The following is a 25,043-nucleotide window of genomic DNA, read 5'->3' on the forward strand; positions in this document are numbered from 1 at the left end:
AATTACTGATATCTCTACAATTTGTTGCTTGACCCATAACTCTTTAGAATTAGATTATTTAGTTTCCAATTGCTTTTTAATCTATCAATTGTCCTTTGCTGGAATGTAATTTATATTACATTATTATCCAAAGAGAATACATTTAATATTTCTACCTTTCTACTATTTATTTTGAGGTTTTTATGCCCTATTACATGGACAATTTTTGCATAAGTACCATATGCTGCTGAGAAAAAGATATACTCCATTACGTTCTCATTCAGTTATCTCCAAAGGTCTGTCACATCTAACTTTCCTAATAGTCTATTTACCTTCCTAATTTCCATCTTGTTTATTTTTGGATTGGATTTATTTATTTCAGCAAGGGAAGAGTTGATGCCCTACCACTAGAATAATTGTACTATCTATTTCTTCACATAAATCACTTTAGTTCTCCTATAAGAATCTGAAAGCTATACAATTGGTGCATATGTTTCATACTGATATTGCTTCATTGTATGTACTATCTGTTTTCAAGATGTAATTTCCTTCCTTATCTATTTTAATTAGATCAATTTTTGCTTTGATTTTGTCTAAGATCAGAATTGCCACTACTGCGTTAAAACAAAACCAAACAACAACAACCACCAAAAAAAAACTTCAAGTGAGAAATAATAGATTCTGGTCAAGCTCCGTATCTTTACTCTGTGTGTTTCTCTTTATTTCAAGTGTTTTTCTTGTAAATGTACTTTAGAATTCTATTATTCTCTTTTTTGTGCCAAAATTGATGCGAATAAGATACAAATAATGTCCATTGCCCTATCTCCCATCTTCCTCTATATTATAATAATTATTTTATGCTGCTTCATGTGAAACAATTTTTCTTCTTTTTGTAGCCAGTATATTCCTTTCTCATCCCTTTTTGTCATCCCCTCAAATTCACCTTATACTAATACTTTTATCTATCTATATACGCGCATACATACATGTAAGCATACATATATACATGTCTATGTATATGCATATGTGTACATATGTATGTGTGTATACATAAGTATGTATGCATGTGTTTTCTTTTTTTTCTTTTTAAACTTGTTTAGGTTTCTCTTGGGTCTCTAAGTTGGAGATCAAGTTTTTGGTTTAATTCTGCCCTTCTTATGAAAGTTTCAATGAATGATTACTTTTTACTTCAACATATTTGTATCATTGATTCTTGATTGGAGTCAATGTCTTCCAGAATATCATGTTCCCTGACCTCCAATCTTTTAATGTTGCATTTCCCAACTCTTATGTAGTCCTAACTAAGATTCCCCCATATTTGAATTGTTTCTTTCTGGACACATAGTATTTTTCTCCTTGACCTGAATCTCTTTCCTGAGTGATTGGTGGATTCTTTCAATACCTATTTTGCTCTCTGGTTTCAGGAAATCAGGGAAGTTTTCTAAGTTCTCCTTTTGTTTATGGCTTTCAGGTAAATCAATGATTCAGTTATTTTCTCTCCTGGATCTATTTACCAGGTTCCCATGAAATATTTTATATTTTCTTCTATTTTTTCATACCTTTGAATTTGATTCTTAATGTTTCATAGAGGCAGTACTTTCCATTTGCTCAATTCTAACTTTTAAAGAATTATTTTCCTCAACTAGATTTTGTACTTTCTTTTCCATTTGGCCAATTTTAGTCTTTAAAGAGTTGTTTTCTTCAGTGAGTTTTTCTATCTCCTTTTCCATCTGGCTAATTCTATTTTAAGCAGTTTTCTTTTTCCACGCTGTTTACTTTTTTTTCATAATTCTCTTGCATTATTCTTATTTCTTTCCCCAATTTTTCTTCTACCTCTCTTATATGATTTTAAGTTCCTTGTTGAACTCTTCCCTGAATTCTTTATGAGCTTGATACTATTTTCTGTTTTTTTGGGGGGGAAGAGGGTTGCCCATAGTGTTTTGACATTATTGTCTTCCTCTGAGTTTATACCTTGATCTCAGGTATAAAGTTTTTAACATTCATTTTTTAAAATTATGAATTCCAAATTCTCTCCCTTTCCCTTTACCTCTCCTCTCTTCCACTGAGAAAGTAATTGATATACATTAAATAAGTGCAATCATATAAAACATATTTTAAGATTAGTCATAATATGAAGAAAAATGCAAACTAAAACAAAACAATAAAATGAAAGTTTTTAAAAATATGCTTTGATCTGCATTTACCCTCTGCCAGTTTTTTCTCTGGAAGTAGGTAACATTTTTTCATCATCCTTCAGATTTGTTTTTAAATCATTGTAGTGCTAAGAATAGCTAAATCTTTCACAGAAATCATACAATATTGCTGTTACTGTACACAATGTTCTCCGGCTTCTGCTTTGTACAAGTTCATGCAAGTCTTCTCAGTTTTTTCTGAAATCCTCCTATTTATTATTTTTCATAGCACAACATTAATATAATATGGTCTAAAATCAGTCTAAAAATGGTGCATTTAGTATTTTTGCTTTTCTACTTTTGGTTGTGCCTTATTACATGGTCACTTTTTGTGAAGATTCCATGTACAGCTGAGAAAAAGGCATATTTCTTTCCATTTTCATTATGTTTTCTCCAGAGTTCCTTTATAGATGACTTTTCTAAAATACTATTCACATCCTTAAGTTCTTTCTTGTTTATTTATTTATTATTTTTTGGTTAGAGTTATTTAATTCCAAGGAAAAAGTTGAGGTTCTCCACTAGCAGTTTTATTGTTTCCTATGAGTTATTTAATTTTCTTTTAAGAATATTGGATGCCATGCCATTTGATACATATATGTTTAATATTGGCATTACATCATTGTCTGTTGTACCATTTAGCAAAATGTAATTCCCCTGATTATCCTTTTTGAAATAGATTTTTGTGTCTTTTTAAAATTTCAGTTCATTTTTGATCTATGTATTTCTGCTTCAACTATATTTCTTATAATCAGCATATTGTAGGATTCTGCTTTTTTAAATTTACTCTGACAGTCCACTATATGGGCCAGATTGGTTTAGACATACTAATGAAGTGAAACCTCTTTCAAGTTTTCAGATGAAAAAGATCTTTTTCACAACTGTGATGAAATTGTAGGACCCTTACTTTGTTTCTAAAGGGAAGAGAATGGCAAAAACAGCGACCATCTGCCATTGCAAAGGCAGTGATCTATCTGGATTAGGTTGAAAGACTGGTATTCATCTTTAGGCAGGAAATATATTCTTGGTGATGGGAGTGGGGTGGGGAGTGTGGTATTGGACTTGTATATAACTTTTCATTCAGTCATCTCAAGGTCTAGTGAAAAGCACAAATATGTTAGGATCTACAATATTGGAACTGCTTCTGAGTACAGATTTTGCAAAAAGGATATGCTGAAGACCAATATACCCAATATCCCTGAAAGGATCAGGAAAAAAAATCTATATTCTTTTGCAAAGCCATAATTGAAGGTATTCACTGTTAATCATCACATAAAAAACTCCTGATCATCTGTAGGTAAAATTGTGCTTCTGCACAAATGCATGCACACTAGTTGCAAAAACTACATTACCTTCCATTTCCCTTAATGTTTAGAGATTGCTGATTTTTGGATCCCTCTTTAGCATCTTGGTCAGTATTGCTTCTTGATTCTTTGGAGCTTCTGCATCAAAATGCTGAAGGTCTCAGTTGTCCCTGTGATGTCTCTAGATAATATGGATAGCAGACTTCCTATCTCTTTACCTAAGTTCATTTAGGCTTTCCTGGAGATATCCTTAATTTTTAAAAATTATTATTCAATTTGGTACCTTTATCTTTACTAGAGTACATAGAAGGGAACCTGGCTTAAAGACCTTTCATCAGACTATTTGAACTGGAAACCTTAAGATATCCTTGGCATTTCAGATGCAAAAATTCCAATTAGAATTCCTATCTCTATTCACTGAAACTATTATGATAATCTCCTGGTTGATTATTCTTGATTCCAATCTCAGCTGCTAAATGATCTAATGCTCTATTTTCCACGTCATTCTTATAACTAAATATCCAGTGATTTTCCCTGATTTACAAATTAAAGAATAAATTCATAATCCTGATACTTAAGAGTACAGTGAAATTGTCTGGTACTTCCATTTCATGTGAGGCTATTTGTATGAACATGGACAGGTCACATACTCTCAGTGCCTCAGTTTACTCAACTGTAAAGGGAGGGTTGAACTAGATTATTCTTCCCAGCTTTAAATCTAAGACTGCTTTTCAGCCAGTAGATTACTATGTACCTCACCCTTGCTTCGATCCTTAGCACAGGGCTTTCTAACATTCTATAAATTTATAATAGAATATTAGTCACCCTAATATACTAGATAATCATATGAACTGTGTTTGCAAGGCCATTTCTTAAAAAAATCACTTACTTACACTTAGTGTCTATGATTTTTAATTATTAATTAACTACCATGAAAGTGGTAGGGGCAATCACATCCATCCTAAGATTTTCATAAGGAATAAAGGTAAACACACAACTTTTTTACTACACTGTGACAAAATTACAAAATCTCCGCTCCCTAAAAAAAAAAAAACAACCTCTCAGATAAATATAAATATTTAATAATGAAATATGTAAAGAGAAAAATGAACTAAACTTAAGGTACAATTTGCTATTAATAATCTAACTAGTTATGCCCAAACAGCAGCAAAACAAAAACTTTCTGCATCTCTTAAATTATAGATTAAATTACATTGTGGTTTGATATAGGAAACCCTAGGATAAGTGGGGCACACTCACTTCTGTTCCCAAAAAGATGAAAACTGTATCAAGCATATTTTTAGCTGTTTGATATTTCATTTTTTAAACACGGATTAGTAGCTATTGTATACTGCTTGAAATTTATTGGTAATTCTAAAATTATTTAAATGAACTCATCAAATAAATACTTTATCAATTTCAACTTGGCTCTGGGAGAAAAGCTGCTTTTTGTTGTTAACTGCCTTCCAAAAGAGCTCAAAGATGTAACAATTTTGTCTTGTATTAAAACAAAATGCTAAAAAAAAAAAAAAATGCTATTTAAAAGACATTTAAGCAAAATATAAGACATTTTAAATGAGTTATTGTGGTCAAAACCAAAAAATACAAATACCCACCTAGTGGCAACCTTCTTCTCTCTGAATCTGTCTCAGCTGGTCTTCAAACAGCAGATATGTGATCCATGAAGTGCCTGAGTTTTAGCTTGGTAACTTGCCAGAGCTTGTGTCTTAGTTAAAAAAGCATTTCTCAAGTACCAACTACAGGCCAGGATAAAAGTTGCAACATTCACCATGATTTACATGTGTATTTTGAGGCATTTTATTTATTAACAGGACTGATATTTATCCTTTGAAAATTATTTTTATCACTGACTACAAAATAAAGTATCACAGAATTCTTGATTTAAGCATTCACAGAAAGCCAAAGCCACTGAGCAGTAAACTGGCTATTTAAAAAAATTTATTTTTTAAAAAAATACAACATGTGTAAACATCTTTCAGTCATAAGGCTTTGTAAAATAGCATATCAAGTAGATAACCTTAAATTTCTGCAGTATAAGCACCTTATATCATTTACTAACAGTGATCGCCTTAATTTATCTTTTATCCTAGTAAGACTATTCAATCTACATGAAAATAAATACAACTATATTATGCTACAGACAGCAACACATTAAAAGAAATCACAAATTTACAACAGATCTTGATCATCTCCCCCACTTCCCTACCTCAATATCTGTAGTGGCATGAATCCATACTTCGACAGATAATTGCCTTTATTTATATACATTTTCATATCTCAGTTCATCAGAAGGAAAACTGGCCTAGAGAAGCTACTAAAGAGTGTAAAGGATGTATGGTTAGAAAAGGAAACATTATCAGGGAGTACAATGCAAACATATATTGTTTTTGTAGAACTAAAATTATAGGTAAGTAATTTAAGTGGTGGTTTTTTGCATAAAGTCATTATTTTAGGCATCTCTTGCAATTTTGTCTGTTACATACACTAATAGCTGAAAACTAAGTGGTCAACAGTGTTGGTATGATGTATTCATAAAAACCAAAATCTAGCACTCAAAATTCAACAAATTACCAAAAACTGAAACTTAAGTATACAATGAACAATGATATAATAAAATAATAACGAATTAAAGTACCTGAGACTTCACTGTTAACCTAGAGATTGTTTCCCTCAGGATAAAATATACATAGTATTATCATAATTCTTTTATATTCTGTTTGTGGTACCAAAAGCATTAAAAATGTATTAAAAAGATATAGCTTTATAATTTAAGCTACCATATTTTTTTTTAAAAAAACTGTTTACTATGCACTTCAAACCTGAAATTTTAATTTTCAACCACTAAAATTTCAGCTTAGTAAAATGTGCCTATTTAACTTGAATAGAAATTTAAAGAAAAAATTAAACAATATTACTTTTAAAAATTTATGGCAATTAAAAAAATAAGTGTGCTTTCAAATTTATAATAGTAAACAGAGGTGACAGTTCACAAAATAGATTTTCTAGAAAGAAGTCAACACAACAAGAGCACCATCATCCAAATAGAATTATAATTTTTAACAAATCAATAATCCATGAAATTCTTAACTGTATTATTACAGTTACAGATTACAGAATCAGGAATATTCCCATTCCTGAGTAATTTCTATTTGTTTTGTTTTTTAAACAAATATTCAAGGAGTACCTGAAATATCAACTAATTTTGTAAAATATTTAATTTTCAAGAGCTGATCTCTGATCTTGAAATGTGTTTATTTAAATAATGAATTCTATTTGATTTATGGTGCTGGGTAATTTTGCCTTGCTAAAATTTTTACCTATGAAATAAAATTTCATTTATATTCAGTTTACTTTTACCAAAAATAGTTCTAGAGAAATAAGAGTTGTGCGTTTTCAGATACCAAATAAGATAGTCACTTTTATTTTATGAAAGAATTTTAGAGTGCTCTCCCATCAAGAGAAAGGCCAACTGAAAAAGCTTTTTTTAGTGGGTATAAGATACTCATTCAGACATCATTCAGATATATTAGGTTCTTCATAAATTCTAATGGAGTCAGTATTTATAAGGCATATTCAGTAAGATTTACTCAAAACAGTGGTATATTACTACATTATCTGCTTGACAATCACAATGTTAAGATTAGGTAGTTTATCACATTGATTTCATTCACCCATCTTCAAAATTAGTCAACATTAGCAAGGCATTGTGGAATTAAGAGACAATCAACTTCAAACCTAGAATATATGGGTTTACATCTCTGCTACATCTTGATTGGGTGACTCCATTGTATCACCTAATCTCTCAATGTTCTAGGCAATCTCTAAACCTGGAAGTTGCTGAAAAGGGATCAAATTAGAGGGACTCACCCAAGAGATTTTGATATCCTAGTGGGTTTTTGCATCACATCATTCACAATTAAAAATTTATATCACTTTATTCTTTTTTTGAAGAAAAGGGAGAAAATGGTTCAAAGCATTATAATTTTTAAAAAGTTTGTCTTTCTTCCTTTTTGTTATTGGGAATAAAGAAGGAGAAAAAGAGAAGACAATCCTAAAAGGTAAGACTGATCTAGAAAGACTCTATCCAGCATAAAACTTTTACATCATTGTGCATTTCTAGGTTTACACTTTTGTGCATTTCAAGTTACTAGGTGTGGTTCCAGTGAAAAGACAATAAAGGCAAGCTAACAACAATAGTTATATTTTCCCAAAAGTTAAGACATCCACTACTGTTTTGGTAACATGGCCACAGCTTTTGAAAATACAGCAGCATGAAACATTAGAAGGTAGACACATGATTTTAAGTCATTCTCATTAAAAACAGAATGCTTTTAAAACATAAGGCACTTAAAATTAAGACAGAAATTCTTTCTCCAGTTCATATATAGACGGCCGATTCGTTTTGCTCTTCATTCTGCATAGAGGCACAGTGTAATCCCTGTTTTGACCTTCCACATCAATGTCCAATAGTGAAGGCACATGGAATTTAGTTCTTTCCTTGGTACTAAGTAGACAGTCAGCACTTGGTCCTGGATTACCTTTTAAAGAGTCAGTCTCAGTAGTAGGAGGCTTTGTACTTTCTGGAAGAAGTTGCTGAGAATTCAATCGACTTCTCAGAGAAGAAGGACGAGGTCTGGGTATGATACTGACAGCACTTTGTTTTTCAAGTAGGACCTCACTTGGTGGATTTCTCTGATGAACAGATGGGAAGTGCAGCATTCCAGAAACTTGAAGAATTGGCAGTTCTGAGGCTCCATTGGTTGAGCAAGTAACTATGAGAATGTAAAGACAAGAAGCAATTACAGGAATTTTGGTTTCTCTTTTTAAAAAGTCACTGTATGAAATAACCACAATGACTAAACCAACTAAGTAGTCATTTGAAAGTGAGTCTAAAGGAAAAATGATGGGCAAACACCAGAAAACTACCATCTCATACACACTGGGACACTGAGTATTTTGCTTGAAGACCAAATGGGTGACAGTTGTTTGTGCTATATAGGACTGGAAAATGTAGTGATACTGAACCAAAAATATTTCAAAATATTAGCACTATAAAAAAATCATAGTTTTTGAAGTAAATTTTTAAAATTCAGATAGAAATGACGGTGGGGTAGAATCTTTTGGAAGCAATTATTTTAAAAGCATATCTATTTAAAATTATTCTGAAATTAATTTTTAAAAGCAGCTATGATTATACAAGCTGAAAATAAGCAAATTTCCTTTCTCTGTTATTGACTCTGGGACAATTGTAGGTTTCAAACATTGGCATCACCTGAGCATATTATTTTTCAGTGATTCACACTTGGCTAGCAAATACTGATTACTTTTCTTGTGTTCTAAGATAATCTAGTTCCTTATGGATTTAAACAGGATTCTATATGACTTCCACACAGTAGGTATTTTATTGAAATGAATTTTTCCATGGTCATTCTTTCCTATGTATCTAAATTTGTAAATTTATTTTATTATTCTATTAATGCTCTAAGAGTTTTACTAACTTTCCAAAAGTATCTGAATATGAAACATTTGGTGCTCTCAGAAAAGTCAATATGACAAGTCAATATGGACATCAGAATATTCACTGCTAGAAAGGACTATGACAGGAAGGAGAATCTTGGTCCTTGATAGTATTGAGCTACCACTCTTAACTACTCAAGTCTAATTTTCAGACTATCACTATATCCAATCAATAACGGAAAAGAACCTTACATATTATAGCCTAATTATAGTTATTAATGAAATGAATGTGGGTTAGCTTTGGCAATATAGCCCACTGAACTGCTTACTAGCTATGTCAATACATCTGGTATAGAGAAGTCTTGAGAAGGGATTTGCCTTTACTAATAAAGACTGGCAACTGGCAACTATTCTGCAGCTTTAAATCTTACAGAGTTGTCAAAGTTAATGAGAAGTAGTGGTATTCTCAGGATCCCAGAACCAGGATATATGAGAAGTAAGACTTGAGCCCAGGATTTCCTGACCCCACAACCAGTGTCCATTTGCTGTTCCCACAGTCCCTCATTAGCAGATGGCTAAATTAGTTCTCTCTGTGAGGAACAGTAGAAGTATATTTTAGGGAGAAAAGAAACTGGACCAGGAGTAAGAAACTCTAGCTAAGGCATCAGAGTATCCCCGAATATCATGTAAGATAGGTTCTATTTTATATCTTTTCATATTTCAAATGACCTACCTGAAGTCTGAAAAGCATTTCCATCAGATACAGTCCGTCTGTGACGCGATGCCCTCATTTCTGATGAAGCATTATTTGGCACATTTCCAGATACTTGCTTAGTGAAAGGAAAGGAAGGCACATTCTTGGACAAGCTGTGATCAGTCACAAGTCCTGAAATTGCAGCGGGCTCACAGTTACTTCCCTGAATTACAGGGGAAACTCCTATAATGGGACTGTCTCTATCACAAGTACCCACAAATATGTCTTCACTGTCTGAGTGTAGCAAACATTTTGTGGAGATGGAAGGCATGGACAGGAGGTTCACAGTGTTTGATGATGGGCTTATTGATGGGATGTTAACATCTTCTCTTTTAGATTGTATTCTAGTAGGAGGACTGGAACTTCTTCGTAATTTAGAAGCACGCTGAAATATTTTATCACGTTTCTTCTTATCCTCTTTGGGCAACAATTCATCAGGAGGTTGTGTCTTATTTAGTTCCCTAATATCCAATCCCAAAGCTACAGAAGCCAATAATGCAGCACACCCATATAATGCAGATTCAGTTTTCTTTTTGGGGGGTGTTCTGCTAAGACTATTTGTGGGAGTCATTTGGGGAGTGCTGGCTGCAGAACTTGCAGAAGTTCCCTCTTCAAAGCTTTCAGGTTCTACAGTGTTATCTCCCTGATCATCTTTCCAAAGAGGTAGATCAACATAGGCCTGATTCATCACTTTCATTTGCTTTGGTCTTTTGTTGTCCAGTCCATCTGGGAAAAGTTTCTGCTCTGGAGAGATACCTAAATTAGAAGCATAGGTTCAAATATAGGAGGAGGGAGAGGAGGAGTACCTTTAAAAAAAATTAAGATTTTTTTGTTTTTACATCACCTCCATTTCCCAATGTAAAAACCTTGAATACCTTTTAAAATAAATTCGTTCTGAGTTACAATGGAGAATTCAAGCTACAAACACAATAAAATGAATGGATGTAATGTAAAAGTAAAGTTACAGAGACTACTCTTATTGTAGTATTGAATCCCAAACTAATAAAACAATGAATTGTAATACATAGCATGAAGTAAGTTCCTTCCTAAGAAGATGAACTAACAAGGGGGGGAAATGGGAAAATGGACAACTTTTATTTATTCTCTAAAGACAAAAGAAATTACATGATACAACAATTAAATGCTCCCTTCAAAAAAAAAAAAAAAAAAAAAGCATTTAAAAAGCTCAGTCTAACACAAATACCAAGTTCTGAATCTAGAACTATTAAAAGTACATTTACCTTGTTGGTCCACAAATAATGAAGCTAAAGGCACAGTTTTCTGGTTTTTCATTAAGATAGTTGACCAAGGATTATTGCCATCTGAAAGGGGTCTTACTCTGAAAAAGAAATACGGTTTTTCTGACATGACAGAATAATACAAATTACAGTTTAGTAACAGAGTAAAATCCAGTTAGGCCATGGAGCAAGTGATTAAAGAACAATGGTAAATTTTAATTTTGAAGAGCAAAAGAATAAAATCTAATCAGGCTATCAATTTTAAAAAATGGCTAACAAAGAATGATCAATGTAATAATTCACATAATGACAAAATGAGTAAGCAAAAAAAGATGAAAATAAAGACTCATGGTAAAAAATTAAATCTTAAAGGCAAGATCTATTAACTGAATGATCAGATAAAATCAGCTCTAAAGGCAATGATACTAGTCATATTACAAGATGTAAAAATCAGTAGTAAACTGAAATACCTTTCTTTGCAATCAGTACGCTCTTTTGTTTGAATTGAACTTGGTCCCCATGTACAACCCTTCTTTTTGAAGTTTCTCTTCACATCTTCAAATTCTTCTTGGCGAGAAGCAGTACTTTTGCCCCAGGTTCTATTGCTTTCATCTGAGGTGACTATATACAGAGAAAAATCAATCACAAATCTCTTCATTGCTTTGTTAAAGTAATCAAATTAATTTAAGAAACCAAATCTCCAGTAGCATACTCTTACTTAGATACCTATCAAAAGAGCTTAAATACCTTTGAGGAAATGATTTATTTCACCCAAAGCTACCACAAAATGCCTTTTTCAATTAATAAAAATGTAGCAACAGAATGAATAAAATAATTAGTAAAGTTGTAAATTAAGAAGAAAGTAGCAGAAAAGATCTGGACTTATTTTCACATGCTGTGACATTCATGATTTTCCATTTTTATGTGAAGAAAGAAAACCCAACTGAGCATTTAATTTTTATTTTATTTAGTAAAATAATTTCAGTGAGATACTAAGATGTCCAATTTGTGACACTAAAGTTTCTCTCAAAGTTGATTTAGAGAACTTCACATTAAAATTTATATTTAAATGCTCAGTCTTCACCAGCAGTTTAATTATAATTTTTTTTAAAAAAATTAAGTCACAAAAAAACCCAATATCCATTATAATTTAATTATGTCTTGCCTTTTTTCATTCCCTCACATGGAAGTACATATTCACTTGTGATATCTACATCTTGCTGGTACACATATATACTGTTTCTCCGGTCATGAGAAGTATTTATATCTGATTTTGAAATCACTGGGGAAAAATTGTTACTATTATTATATACTTAATAAATAAGCCATCAATAAGATAAATAATGCAAAAAAAGTTATAGGGCTAGTTATGATCTTTGATAAGCATAAATGTGTCAAACTCAGGTCAGCATTGCCTGAGGACAGAAGCAGATTAAAATGTAATTGGGAAATATTTTTTAAAAATAAAATATAATAAAACAAAGATAATGGTAATTTGTGTTTTCTAAGTCAATATATGCTGGTAAGGATCCATTTCTATGTGACATTATAGATCCTATTTTTGAGAGTTAGAAGATAAAATGAGGGACTGGAGTCTTCACTTTAAAAAAAAATCATATTTGAAAAGGATAAGGAGACTTAAAAAAATTATGTATCTGAATTTTGTTCAAGGTCAACTACACCCTTAATAAGTGTACTCATATACTTAAATCTGTCCTTTGAATATTCAATCTTCAATTTTAACCTTTAACATTATTTCTTAATGTATATGTAAAATATAGCTTTCATGTTATATTTTTATTTGATAAACTTTAATTCAATCTTCTGAATTTTAACTAAACCAATAAATATATAAGATTCAATTTGGCACTGCTACTGAACAGATCTCCATATGCATCTTAGATGTACCTATTTGGTCTCCCTAAATTAGAGTGTAATGTCTTTAAGGGCAAGGATTAGTTGTTTTTCTCCTTTTGCATCTCAAATACTTAGAGTACCTGGCACATTGTAAATGCTATATAAATACTTGCATGTATATGTGTTCACAAATGTAAGTAAATAAATGTACATGCCATGTATACAGGTATAATAACTAAAACCTTTGGAATTCTGGAATACTCAAAAAAGTTAAAAAAAAAAAAACTTTCAGAGACAAAATTCACTTCATTTAATTTTCATCCTATTGCTAATTTCTTTTCCTAACTAGATCTAGAACTTCTGGCTCTAGCACGAAGACAGGATGGACAATCAACAAGAATAGATTAAACTCTTACTATCTTTAGATCACTGTTAACTGCTAAGGAAGTGACTCCTGGCTTCATGAAACATAGAGTCATGTAAATAAAACAAAATCACTATGTTATGTTACTGTTGAACACTGAGAGCTGGAAGTGAGGGAAATGAAAGTTTAACTCCTACCTCTGAAACCAAATAGGTAACAGTGGGCAAGTCATTTAACCTTTAAGAACCTTAGTATTTGTACATGAAAATGGGGAAGATTTTGCATCATAATACTGTGATAAGAATCCAATGAAAAGATGCATATAAAATCACATTAGAGTTATATATACATGTATTTCATGAGGTCTATTAGGAAAAAAAAAATTATTTAGAACCGGGTACCAAGAAAGAGAAATCCCCAAAATCTAGTGTATTTAAACTTAAAAGCCACACACATATATACATCCTGAATTTATGTACCTATGTGCTTATCATATCTTCTCTTATCATCCCCACACCAGCCCAAGTAGAAGCCCAATAAGGTTCAAGATTGTCTCTTTTGGTATTGTATATTCCAAATAGAAGATGTTTAATAAAAGCTTGTTGATGATGGCTATTCAAGTTGGTAAAATGGTTTGTTTGAGGAATAAAGATGATGCAGTATTGCCAATTTTAAAGACAAATCTGAACAGACTCCAGTTAATATGGAAGTTCAATAGGCAACACAAAAATATGATAGGCGTGGAGTCAAGATGGCGGAGAGTAGATAGGTGTTTGAGTTCAGATAAACCCCCAATCAAGCCTCTGAACGATGTTCAGAGGACAGAACCCACAAATTTCCAGCAGAAGATATTTTGGAAGAACTTCAGGAAAGGTCTGTCCCAATCGGGCAGTGCAGGGCAGGGAGAGGCAGAGCAGGTAAGCTTCCATGTGCTGGGGGAATCTAGTGGGAGGAAGGCTCGTAGCCAAAAGACAGCAGAGCTAGCTACTCTGTCCTGGTTTAGGACAGTGGATCAGCAGACTAGCTGCGAGACCTTCAATGCAACTACAGAAGGCAACTGAGCCCCTGAAGTCTAGCACAATATACCACACCCACCCAACACAGGCAAGAAGCCAGCAGCCCCAGGATAATATGAAGCTGCTGTTTCCTGTAGAGAAATCTTGGAGCAATATCATCTTTGCACTAAGATCAAACTTCAACTTTTAAAAATAAGCACAAAAAGCAAAAAAGACCACAGATAGCTGTTGGATTCCTTACTAACTGCTAACTAATTAGAGTTGATCTAATCTTACAAGAAGATTTTGGCCAGAACCTGAAACAAGGTACTAAGTAGAACTAATTAATACAAGGCTTGTGTTCACACCTTTACTCATTGGAGTTCACAAGTATGCCAGCTTCACAAAGTAAACTTTCTAACTTCAAGGGAGTTCACACCTCCCTTAAAGCTGTTTGGGCCAGAGAGCACTATGGGAGAAAACCCATAATCCCATTCTCTCAGAAGAGTCAGATAAAAGGCCAGCGATGAGGGATCTAAGACAGAATACATTTTTTCCTCTTGGCTGGCTGGTCGCAGAAGAGAGTTCAGCTGGACTCGAGAGGAGCGACTCTGGTGAAGAGAGCATTTTGACGGATTTCAGCGGAATCACGCCAGAAGTCCTCTTTCCGAGGCAAGGCAGAATATATTCCACTTGGCTGGCTGGTGGCAGACGAAGAGTTTTCAGAGGATAAAGCTACGAGTGTAGAGTTCAGTGGACAACCAGATAGTGCACCAGATTCATCTTCATCTCACACCACTGTAGCTGGTGGCTGGGCTCCTGCACGCCCCCCACTGAGACCAAGCTGGTCTGAAAGACTCACCAGAAAGCTAGCCGAGCTCCAACAGAAGGAGAGAAGAGAGACATTCCATCTCTGTGTTGGTTGGAGGCTGAAGAAAGCAGAGGCAGAGGCTGAAGGACAGAACCTTTGGATTTGGAGATATTCGGAGGGCTCTAAGCCTCTAAACCGGCTGTGCTTTGAGAAGAACAAGAACTCCAACATTTGAACTCATAACAGATAGCTTTTATGGAGGCAGGGAAGAACAGACCTCAAACTAAAGGCAAAACATCACCAGAGGACGCCTCAAAGACTGATCTAAGTTGGTCCCCATATCACAGGGCCCTCTTGGAAGAATTCCAAAAGGATCTTAAAAGAGAGTTGGAAGAAAAGTGGAAAAAGGCAATGAAAGCTCTGGAAAAAGAAACACAGATAACAACTGAAGAAAACCACTCCTTAAAGAATAGTTATGACAAAATGGAAAAAGAAAAACAACTCCTTGAAAAACAGAATTTCTGAATGGAAAAAAATACCCAATAATAAAACAACTCATTTAAAAATTCAATTGGCCAAATGCCACAGGAGATAAAAAAGCCAAGTGAAGAAAACACTCACTAGAAATTAGAATTGAACAAATGGAAGTGAATGACTCAATGAGACATCAAGAATCAGTCAAATATAACCAAAAAAAATATAGAATAAAATGTAAAATTTGTCATCGGAAAAAACAAATGACCTGGAAAATAGATCCAGGAGAGACAATCTAAAACTTAATGGACAATCTGAAAACCATGAGGAGGAAAAAAAAGAAATTATCAAGGAAAACTGCCCCAATGTTCTAAAACCAGAGAATAAAATAGCCATAAAAAGATCTACCCATCTGAAAGCATCCAAAATGAAAACTCCAATGAATATTGTATCTAAATTCCAGAATTATCAGATCAAGAAGAAAATACTGCAAGCAGTCACAAAGAAACAATTCAAATATCAAGGAGCCATAATCAGGATTACCCAGCATGTAGCAGCTTCCACTTTAAAGGATCAAAGGGCCTGAAATATGATATTCCTGAAGGTAAAGGAACTTGGATTGCAGCCCAGAATCAACTATCTGGCAAAATTAAGCATTAACTTTCAGAGGGAAAGATGGACATTCAATGAAAGAGGGGATTTTCATTTTTTTTTTTTTTTTTTAATAAAAAGATGAGAGCTCAACAGAAAAAGCTGATCTTCAAATACCGAGCTCAAGAGAAATATAAAAAGGTAAGACGGGAAGGAAAAAAATGCTTTTTAAAGGTTAAAATGTTTACATCCCTATTTGGGAAGATGACATATTTAACTCTTGAGAACTGTATCATTGTTAGGGGTATATTTAGAGGGCATACGTATAATTTGGCTTTGTGAGGATATAAAAAAGAAGCTATGGATGATTATCTCAATAGCTACAGGAAAAGCATTTGATAAAATCCAACACCCATTCCTATTAAAAACACTAGAGTGTATAAAAATAAATGGATTTTTCCTTAAAATGATCAGTAGCATCTATTTAAAACCATCAGTAAAAGCATCATATGTAATGGAGATAAACTAGAACCATTCCCAGCAAGATCAGGTCTGGGAAAAGGTTGCCCACTATTACCATCACTATTCAATACTGTATTAGAAATATTAGCTTCAGCAATAAGAGAAGAAAAAGAAATTAAAGGAATTACAATAGGTAGTGAGGAAACCAAATTATTACTCTTTGAAAATAATATGATGGTGTACTTAGAAAATCAACTTAAAAACTATTAGAAACAATTTCCAACTTTAGCCAAGATATAGGACACAAAATAAATTCACAGAAATCAACAGCATTTCTATACATTACCAACAAAATTCAGCAACAAGAGATACAAAGATAAATTCCATTTAAAAATACTTCAGATAATATAAAATATTTGAGTCTACTAACCAAGACAAAGTCAGAAACTATATGATCACAATTACAAAACACTTTCCACACAAATAAAGCCAGATCTAATTAAGTGGAAGAATAGCAAGTGCTCATAAATAGGCCAAACTAATATAACAAAAATGACAATTCTACCTAAATTAGTCTACTTATTCAGTACCATATCAATCAAACTGCCAAGAAATTATTTTATAGCACTAGAAAAAATAATAAAAAAGTTCATCTGAAAGAACAAAAGATCAAGAATTTCAAGAGAATTAATGAAAAAATGAAAATGAAGGTGACTTAGCTATACCAGACTTAAAACTATATTATAAAGCAGTGCCCATCAAAGCCATTTGGTACTAAGAAATGATGTAATCCATCATTGGAATAGGTTAGGTTCTCAAAACACAATAGTCGATGACTATAGTAATCTAATGTTTGATAAACCCAAAGACTGCAGCTTATGGGATAAGAATTCATTATTTGACAAAAATTGCTTGGGAAAATTGGAAACGAATATGCTAGAAATCAGGCATTAATCCACACCTAATACTTATACCCAAGATAAGGTCAAAATGGATATATGATTTAGACATAAAGAGTGATACTGTAAGTAAATTAGAAGAACAAAGGATAATCTTCCTCTCAGATCTGTGAAGGAGGAAGGAATTTATGGCCAAAGAAGAACAAGAACACATTATAGAATGCAAAATGGCTAATTTTGATTGCATAAAAACAAAATCAAAGCAAACAAAATTAGAAGGGAAATAGTAAACTGGGGGGGAAAATTACATCCAAGGATTCTGATAAAGGATTAATTTTTAAAATATAGAGAGAACTGACTCAAATTTATAAGAATACAAGTCATTTTCCAATTGATAAATGGTCAAAGGATATGAATAGACAATTTTCAGATGATGAAATTAAAGCCATCAGTAATCATACAGAAAAAAATGCTTTAAATCACTACTGATCAGAGAAATACAAATTAAGACAATTTAGGTACCACTACACACCTCTAAGATTGGCAAAGATGACAGGAAAAGATAATGATGAATGTTAGAGGGGATGTGAAAAAACTGGGACACTAATACATTATTGGAGTTGTGAACTAATCCAACCATTTTGGAAAGCAATTTGGAATTATGCCCAAAGGGCTATCAAAATGTGTATACCTTTTGATCTAGCAGTGTTTCTATTGGATCTGTATCCTAAAGAGATCATTAAAAAAGCAAAAAGGGCCCACATGTGCAAAAATGTTTGTAGTAGTTCTTTTTATAATGGCAAAGAACTATAAACTGAGTGGATGCCCATCAGTTGGGGAATGACTGAATAAGTTATGGTATAAGAATGTAATGGAATATTATTGTTCTAAATAAGGAATGAACAAGCAGGATGATTTCAGAGAGGCCTGGAAAGACATATATATTGATGCTAAGTGAAGTGAGTAGAACAAGAAGAACATTGTACACAGCAACAAGAAGAAGATTATATGATGATCAACTCTGATGGAATTTGGCTCTTTTCAACAATGAAGTGATTTAGGACATTTCCAATGATCTTGTGATGGAAAGAGTCATCGGCATCCAGAGAAAGGATTGTGGGGACTGAGTGTGAATCACAACTAGTATTTGCACCTTTTTTTGATATTGTTTGTTTCCATTTTATTTTCTTTCTCATTTTTCCCCCTTTTTGATCTGATTTTCTTGTGCAGCATAATTGTGGGCATATGTTTAGAAGAACTGCACAGATTTAACATATATTAGATTACTTGCTGTCTAGGGAAGGAGGTGGGGGAAGAGAGGGAGAAAAAAATTTGGAACACAAAGTTTTGCAAGAGTAAATGCTGAAAACTCTATGCATATATTCTGAAAATAAAAACTTTTTTTTTTTTAAATTGTGATAATCACTAAATTAACAACATTTGAGAAAAAGTCCAAGGAAGTCTTATCAGCAACACAATTCTTCTATGTCAGGAGCAAATTATAGCAAGATCAGAAGAAGAGTCAAATTTCAATGAGAACATAGCTCTTGATAACTTGCCATTTAGAGTCGAGACTTCCAAGCATTTGAAACAAACAATAGATAGTAATACTGTAATATAAAGATGAAGACATTCTGAAACAAGAAATCCATCCATAAGAAAGATTATTCTAGCAATAGTATGAAAAGGATTAATTAGAAAGTAAAGACATTAGAACAAAAGTAGGAAGAAAGATTAGGTGGGTTTTGCATTGGTCCAGGCAGGTATATATGAAGGTTGTATACTAGTGTGGTGACTATGGAAACAGAAGTGTGACAATAGATTTGTAACGTCATAAGTTAATTTGTTTAAAGTTATACAGGGGTAAAAATAGGGGAGGAAGAATCTCAAGCAGAATCTAAATTCTTTTTTACAACAAAGGGAAGAATTCTATTTTGGTTAAAGCTGGGAGAAAGAAGAAATATCAGCTGTAAAGTCTAAAAAAGTAAAAGCATGGCAAAAACAGGGGCTTCTGGAACCTGAGGAAACAGAATAGTGAAGCTGAAAGCTTCCTCTTGGAAACTGTCCAGGGACACATAAAAGAGGCTTTTTCAGAAAAATACGTAACAAATGTATGTTAACATAACAGAAGTGATGATAAAGAGTGAGGACCCACTCCTGCTAAGGAGGTGATGAACTAAAGAGATAAAAGAAAATTTGTTTTGCCTAATGATTACAATTATTGTAATACTGTAATACAATTATTGCTTTTCTTTTTTCTTCTCCCAAATGTGGAGGAATGGAGAAGGGAGAGAAAAAAAAAATTTTAAGCCCATTAGGATTTTGATTATCCAATGTATAAGAGGTGAAGAAAAGCTTTACCTTAGACTGGAATGGATGAGAGTACAGAGAAAAGGGGAAAAATTATAAAAAAGTTGTTCTAATAACTAAGACCGAACTGTGCTCTTTGAAGGGAAAGTTCCCACTTGCTAAAAGCTTATAGCAGATGCTATTAGAGGTAGAGTACAAGGATCTTTCCCATTAGGACCATCTCAAAAAGATTTTTATCATACACCCCCTCAAATAGTTGGATCCTCTTATGTTATTAATGCAACTATGATTGTCCCCTGACTAAAATTTCTTAATAAATATGTCACATTCAATGTGCCTCAATCAAAGGACTGACAGTTTTAAAAAAGAGGAGGTAGAGCATAAGAAGAATAACTCAATTGCTCAAATCCTCCAAGGAGTTTCTAAGTCAGCTCTGTTTACTATTCCAATCTAGGCCAATGGATATATCACCCTCAATAAAGCCCATCTTTGGTAATTATTTAGAAGAAATACTCTTTCTGTCAAAAATGGAGGTGGGAAAACTTTATGCCAATAAATTCGACAACTTAAATGAAATAGAAGAATGCCTTCAAAAATATAGTTTGCCCAGATTAACAGAAGAAGAAGTAAATATCCTAAACAATCCCATTTTAGAAAAAGAAATAGAACAAGCTATTAACCAACTCACTAAGAAACAATCCCCAGGACCAGATGGATTTACATGTGAATTCTACCAAACATTTAAAGAACAATTAACTCCAATGCTATATAAACTATTTGAAAAAATAGGGATTGAAGGAGTCCTACCAAACTCCTTTTATGACACAGACATGGTACTGATACCTAAACCAGGTAGGTTGAAAACAAAGAAAGAAAATTATAGACCAATCTCCCTAATGAATATTGATGCTAAAATCTTAAATAAGATATTAATAAAAAGATTATAGAAAATCATCCCCAGGATGCTCCAAATCATTATTAATCAGAGAAATGCAAATTAAGACAACTCTGAGATACCACTACACACCTGTCAGATTGGCTAGAATGACAGGGAAAGATAATGGGGAATGTTGGAGGGGATGTGGTAAAACAGGGACACTGATACATTGTTGGTGGAATTGTGAACACATCCAGCCATTCTGGAGAGCAATTTGGAACTATGCTCAAAAAGTTATCAAACTGTGCATACCCTTTGATCCAGCAGTGTTTCTACTGGGCTTATACCCCAAAGAGATACTAAAGAAAGGAAAGGGACCTGTATGTGCCAAAATGTTTGTGGCAGCCCTGTTTGTAGTGGCTAGAAGCTGGAAAACGAAAGGATGTCCATCAATTGGAGAATGGTTGAGTAAATTGTGGTATATGAATGTTATGGAATATTATTGTTCTGTAAGGAATGACCAGCAGGATGAATACAGAGAGGACTGGCGAGACTTACATGAACTGATGCTGAGTGAAATGAGCAGAACCAGGAGATCATTATATACCTCAACAACGATACTATTTGAGGATGTATTCTGATGCAAGTGGATCTCTTCGATAAAGAGAGCTTTAATTGATCAAAGATGGACAGAAGCAGCTACACCCAGAGAAAGAACACTGGGAAATGAATATAAACTGCTTGCATTTTTGTTTTTCTTCCCAGGTTATTTATACCTTCTGAATCCAATTCTCCCTGTGCAACAAGAAAACTGTTCGGTTCTGCACACATATATTGTATCTAGGATATACTGTAACCCATTCAACATGTAAAGGACTGCTTGCCATCTGGGGGAAGGGGTGGAAGGAGGGAGGGGAAAAATCGGAACAGAAGTGAATGCAAGGGATAATGCTGTAAAAAATTACCCTGGCATGCGTTCTATCAATAAAAAGTTATTTAAAAAAAAAAAAAGAAAGAAAATCATCCCCAGGATAATACACTATGACCAAGTAGGATTCATACCAGGAATACAGGGTTCGTTCAATATTAGGAAAACTATTAGCATAATTGACTATATCAATAACCAAACTAACAAAAACCATATGATCATCTCAATAGATGCAGAAAAAGGATGGATTTGATAAAATCCAATATCCATTCCTAGTAAAAACACTTGAGAGTATAGGAATAAATGGACTTTTCCTTAAAATAGTCAGGAGCATATATTTAAAACCGTCAGTAAGCATCATATGCAATGGGGAAAAACTGGAACCTTTCCCAGTAAGATGTGAAGTGAAGCAAGGTTGCCCACTATCACCATTATTATTCGATATTGTATTAGAAACGCTAGCCTCGGCAATAAGAGTCAAGAAAGAGATTAAAGGAATTTGAGTAGGCAATGAGGAAACCAAACTATCACTCTTTGCAGGTGATATGATGGTATACCTAGAGAACCCCAGAGATTCTACTAAAAAGCTATTAGAAATAGTTCATAACTTTAGCAAAGTTGCAGGATACAAAATAAATCTCCATAAATCCTCAGCATTTTTATACATCATCAACAAAATCCAACAGCAAGAGATACAAAGAGAAATTCCATTCAAAATAACTGTCAACAGCATAAAATATTTGGGAATCTATCTACCAAAGGAAAGTCAGGAATTATATGAGCAAAATTACAAAAAATTCTCCACACAAATAAAGTCAGACTTAAATAATTGGAAAAATATTAAGTGCTCTTGCATAGGCCGAGCAAATATAATAAAGATGACAATACTCCCTAAACTAATCTATTTATTTAGTGCTATACCAATCAGACTTCCAAGAAAATATTTTAATGATCTAGAAAAAATAACAACAAAATTCATATGGAACAATAAAAAGTTGAGAATCTCAAGGGAATTAATGAAAAAAAAAAATCAAATGAAGGTGGCCTAGCTGTACCTGATCTAAAACTATATTATAAAGCAGCAGTCACCAAAACCATTTGGTATTGGCTAACAAATAGATTAGTTGATCAGTGGAATAGGTTAGGTTCACAAGACATAATAGTCAACTATAGCAATCTAGTGTTTGACAAACCCAAAGATCCTAAACTTTTGGGATAAGAATTCATTATTTGACAACAACTGCTGGGATAACTGGAAATTAGTATGGCAGAAATTAGGCATGGACCCACACTTAACACCATATATGAAGATAAGATCAAAATGGGTCCATGATTTAGGCATAAAGAAAGAGATTATATTTCTCTCTCAGACTTGTGGAGGAGGAAGAAATTTGTGACCAAAGATGAACTAGAGACCATTACTGATCACAAAATAGAAAATGTTGATTACATCAAATTAAAAAGCCTTTGTACAAAAAAAAAACCTAATGCAACAAGATTAGAAGGGAAGCAACAAACTGGGAGAACATCTTCACAGTTAAAGGTTCTGATAAAGGCCTCATTTCCGAAATATATAGAGAATTGACTCTAATTTATAAGAAATCAAGCCATTCTCCAATTGATAAATGGTCAAAGGATATGAACAGACAATTCTCAGATGATGAAATTGAAACTATTACCACTCATATGAAAGAGTGTTCCAAATCTCTATTGATCAGAGAAATGCAAATTAAGACAACTCTAAGATACCACTACACACCTGTCAGATTGGCTAAGATGACAGGAAAGAATAATGATGAATGTTGGAGGGGATGTGGGAAAACTGGGACACTGATGCACTGTTGGTGGAGTTGTGAATGAATCCAACCACTCTGGAGAGCAATCAGGAACTATGCACAAAAAGTTATCAAACTGTGCATACCCTTTGATCCAGCAGTATTACTACTGGGCTTATACTCCAAAGAGATACTAAAGAAGGGAAAGGGACTTGTATGTGCCAAAATGTTTGTGGCAGCCCTGTTTGTAGTGGCTAGAAACTGGAAACTGAATGGATGCCCATCAATTGGAGAATGGTTGAGTAAATTGTGGTATATGTTATGGAATATTATTGTTCTGTAAGAAATGACTAACAGGATGAATACAGAGAGGCTTGGAGAGACTTATATGAACTGATGCTAAGTGAAATGAGCAGAACCAGGAGATCATTATATACTTCAACAACAATACTGTATGAGGATGTATTCTGATGGAAGTAGATTTCTTCAACAAAGAGAAGATCTAACTTAGTTTCAATTGATCAATGATGGACAGAAGCAGCTACAGCCAAAGAAAGAACACTGGGAAATGAATGTAAACTGTTTGCATTTTTGTTTTTCTTCCTGGGTTATTTCTACCTTCTGAATCCAATTCTTCCTGTGCAATAAGAAAACTGTTCGGTTCTGCAAACATATATTGTATCTAGGATATACTGTAACCTATTCAACATGTAAAGGACTGCTTGCCATCTGGGGGAGGGGGTGGAGAGAGGGAGGGAAAAATCAGAACAGAAGTGAGGGCAAGAGATAATGTTGTAAAAAATTACCCTGGCATGGGTTCTGTCAACGGAAGTGGGAACACAAATCACTGCCTTAAATATCTTACATCTATACATATGATAATTACTAGATGCATCAACAGGTCCATACATGAAACAGAATTTACCAGGATTTAGATTATTTTTCTGATTTGAAGTCAATCACCTATGGAAGAAAAGTTTTGGAAGAAAAGTTTTTTTTAAATTCTAGTAGATTTTCATTTAGCACCTAATTTGATACTCAGCTCAGCACAAGCAAAGGTAGATGAATATTATTTCTTGTCAGACAAATCTTTTTTTTTTAATTCTTTTCTGGGGAGAAGAAAAGCAAAGAAGAAAAAGAAAGAGAGAATAGGAATGGAAAGGGGCAATTAGAGAAGAAGAGCAGAGGGGAGAGAGAATCTAAATACTACCAAGACAATGTGAAAATATAACAGATAATTTTAAAATAATTTATTTGTCTCTGATATCATCTATGCTAATATAATTGAAGCAGGAAATAACAGCAAACATCAAAATCCTGGAAAGGATAACTATTTTCATGAAGTATTTATTCTTGGAATAAGCATTATATCTGGGTAAATATTATCTGTCACAGCATATTAATTTCCATGCAGATTTTTAAAGCACAAAATTACACTAAGACTTTTGGGACATTGTGTGTGTTTGTGCATAAATAAATAAAAAAATCTATATAGATATATACATACAAATGAGTACATGCATTTTATACCTATACATACATATACATATGCATAGAATTATGACGCAATATCAACCTATGACCAGTATGCTGATCTTTAGATTGTCCAGATCACTTAACTTCTAGTATTAAAAACTCTTCATTCTACTTCAAAATTTTCATCTTCCCAGTCAGATGATTATAATTTCATAGTTTTCATCTAAATATCTAAAGCTATGTGTTTTTGTGTTTTTTTTTTCTTCTTATGGTATTTAAGGA

The 25,043-nt window shown here is 33.3% G+C and overlaps 1 protein-coding gene across 1 annotated transcript in view; it reads right to left on the reverse strand.

Moving 5' to 3' along the window:
* Nucleotides 1–5,414: 5,414 nt before the first annotated feature.
* The window catches only part of MAP3K21 (mitogen-activated protein kinase kinase kinase 21), a 68,695-nt gene continuing 49,066 nt past the window's right edge, over nucleotides 5,415–25,043 (reverse strand). Inside the window, exons 7-10 of the mRNA XM_051993593.1 lie at nucleotides 11,413–11,563; nucleotides 10,946–11,043; nucleotides 9,684–10,460; nucleotides 5,415–8,265 (exon numbers count right to left, since the gene is read on the reverse strand). Coding sequence (XP_051849553.1) covers nucleotides 7,847–8,265; nucleotides 9,684–10,460; nucleotides 10,946–11,043; nucleotides 11,413–11,563 — 1,445 coding nt within the window. The 3' untranslated portion in view covers nucleotides 5,415–7,846. The remainder of the gene's footprint in view (nucleotides 8,266–9,683; nucleotides 10,461–10,945; nucleotides 11,044–11,412; nucleotides 11,564–25,043) is intronic.

The sequence above is a fragment of the Antechinus flavipes genome, chromosome 4, assembly GCF_016432865.1.
Source record: "Antechinus flavipes isolate AdamAnt ecotype Samford, QLD, Australia chromosome 4, AdamAnt_v2, whole genome shotgun sequence".
Taxonomy (NCBI): Eukaryota; Metazoa; Chordata; class Mammalia; order Dasyuromorphia; family Dasyuridae; genus Antechinus; species Antechinus flavipes.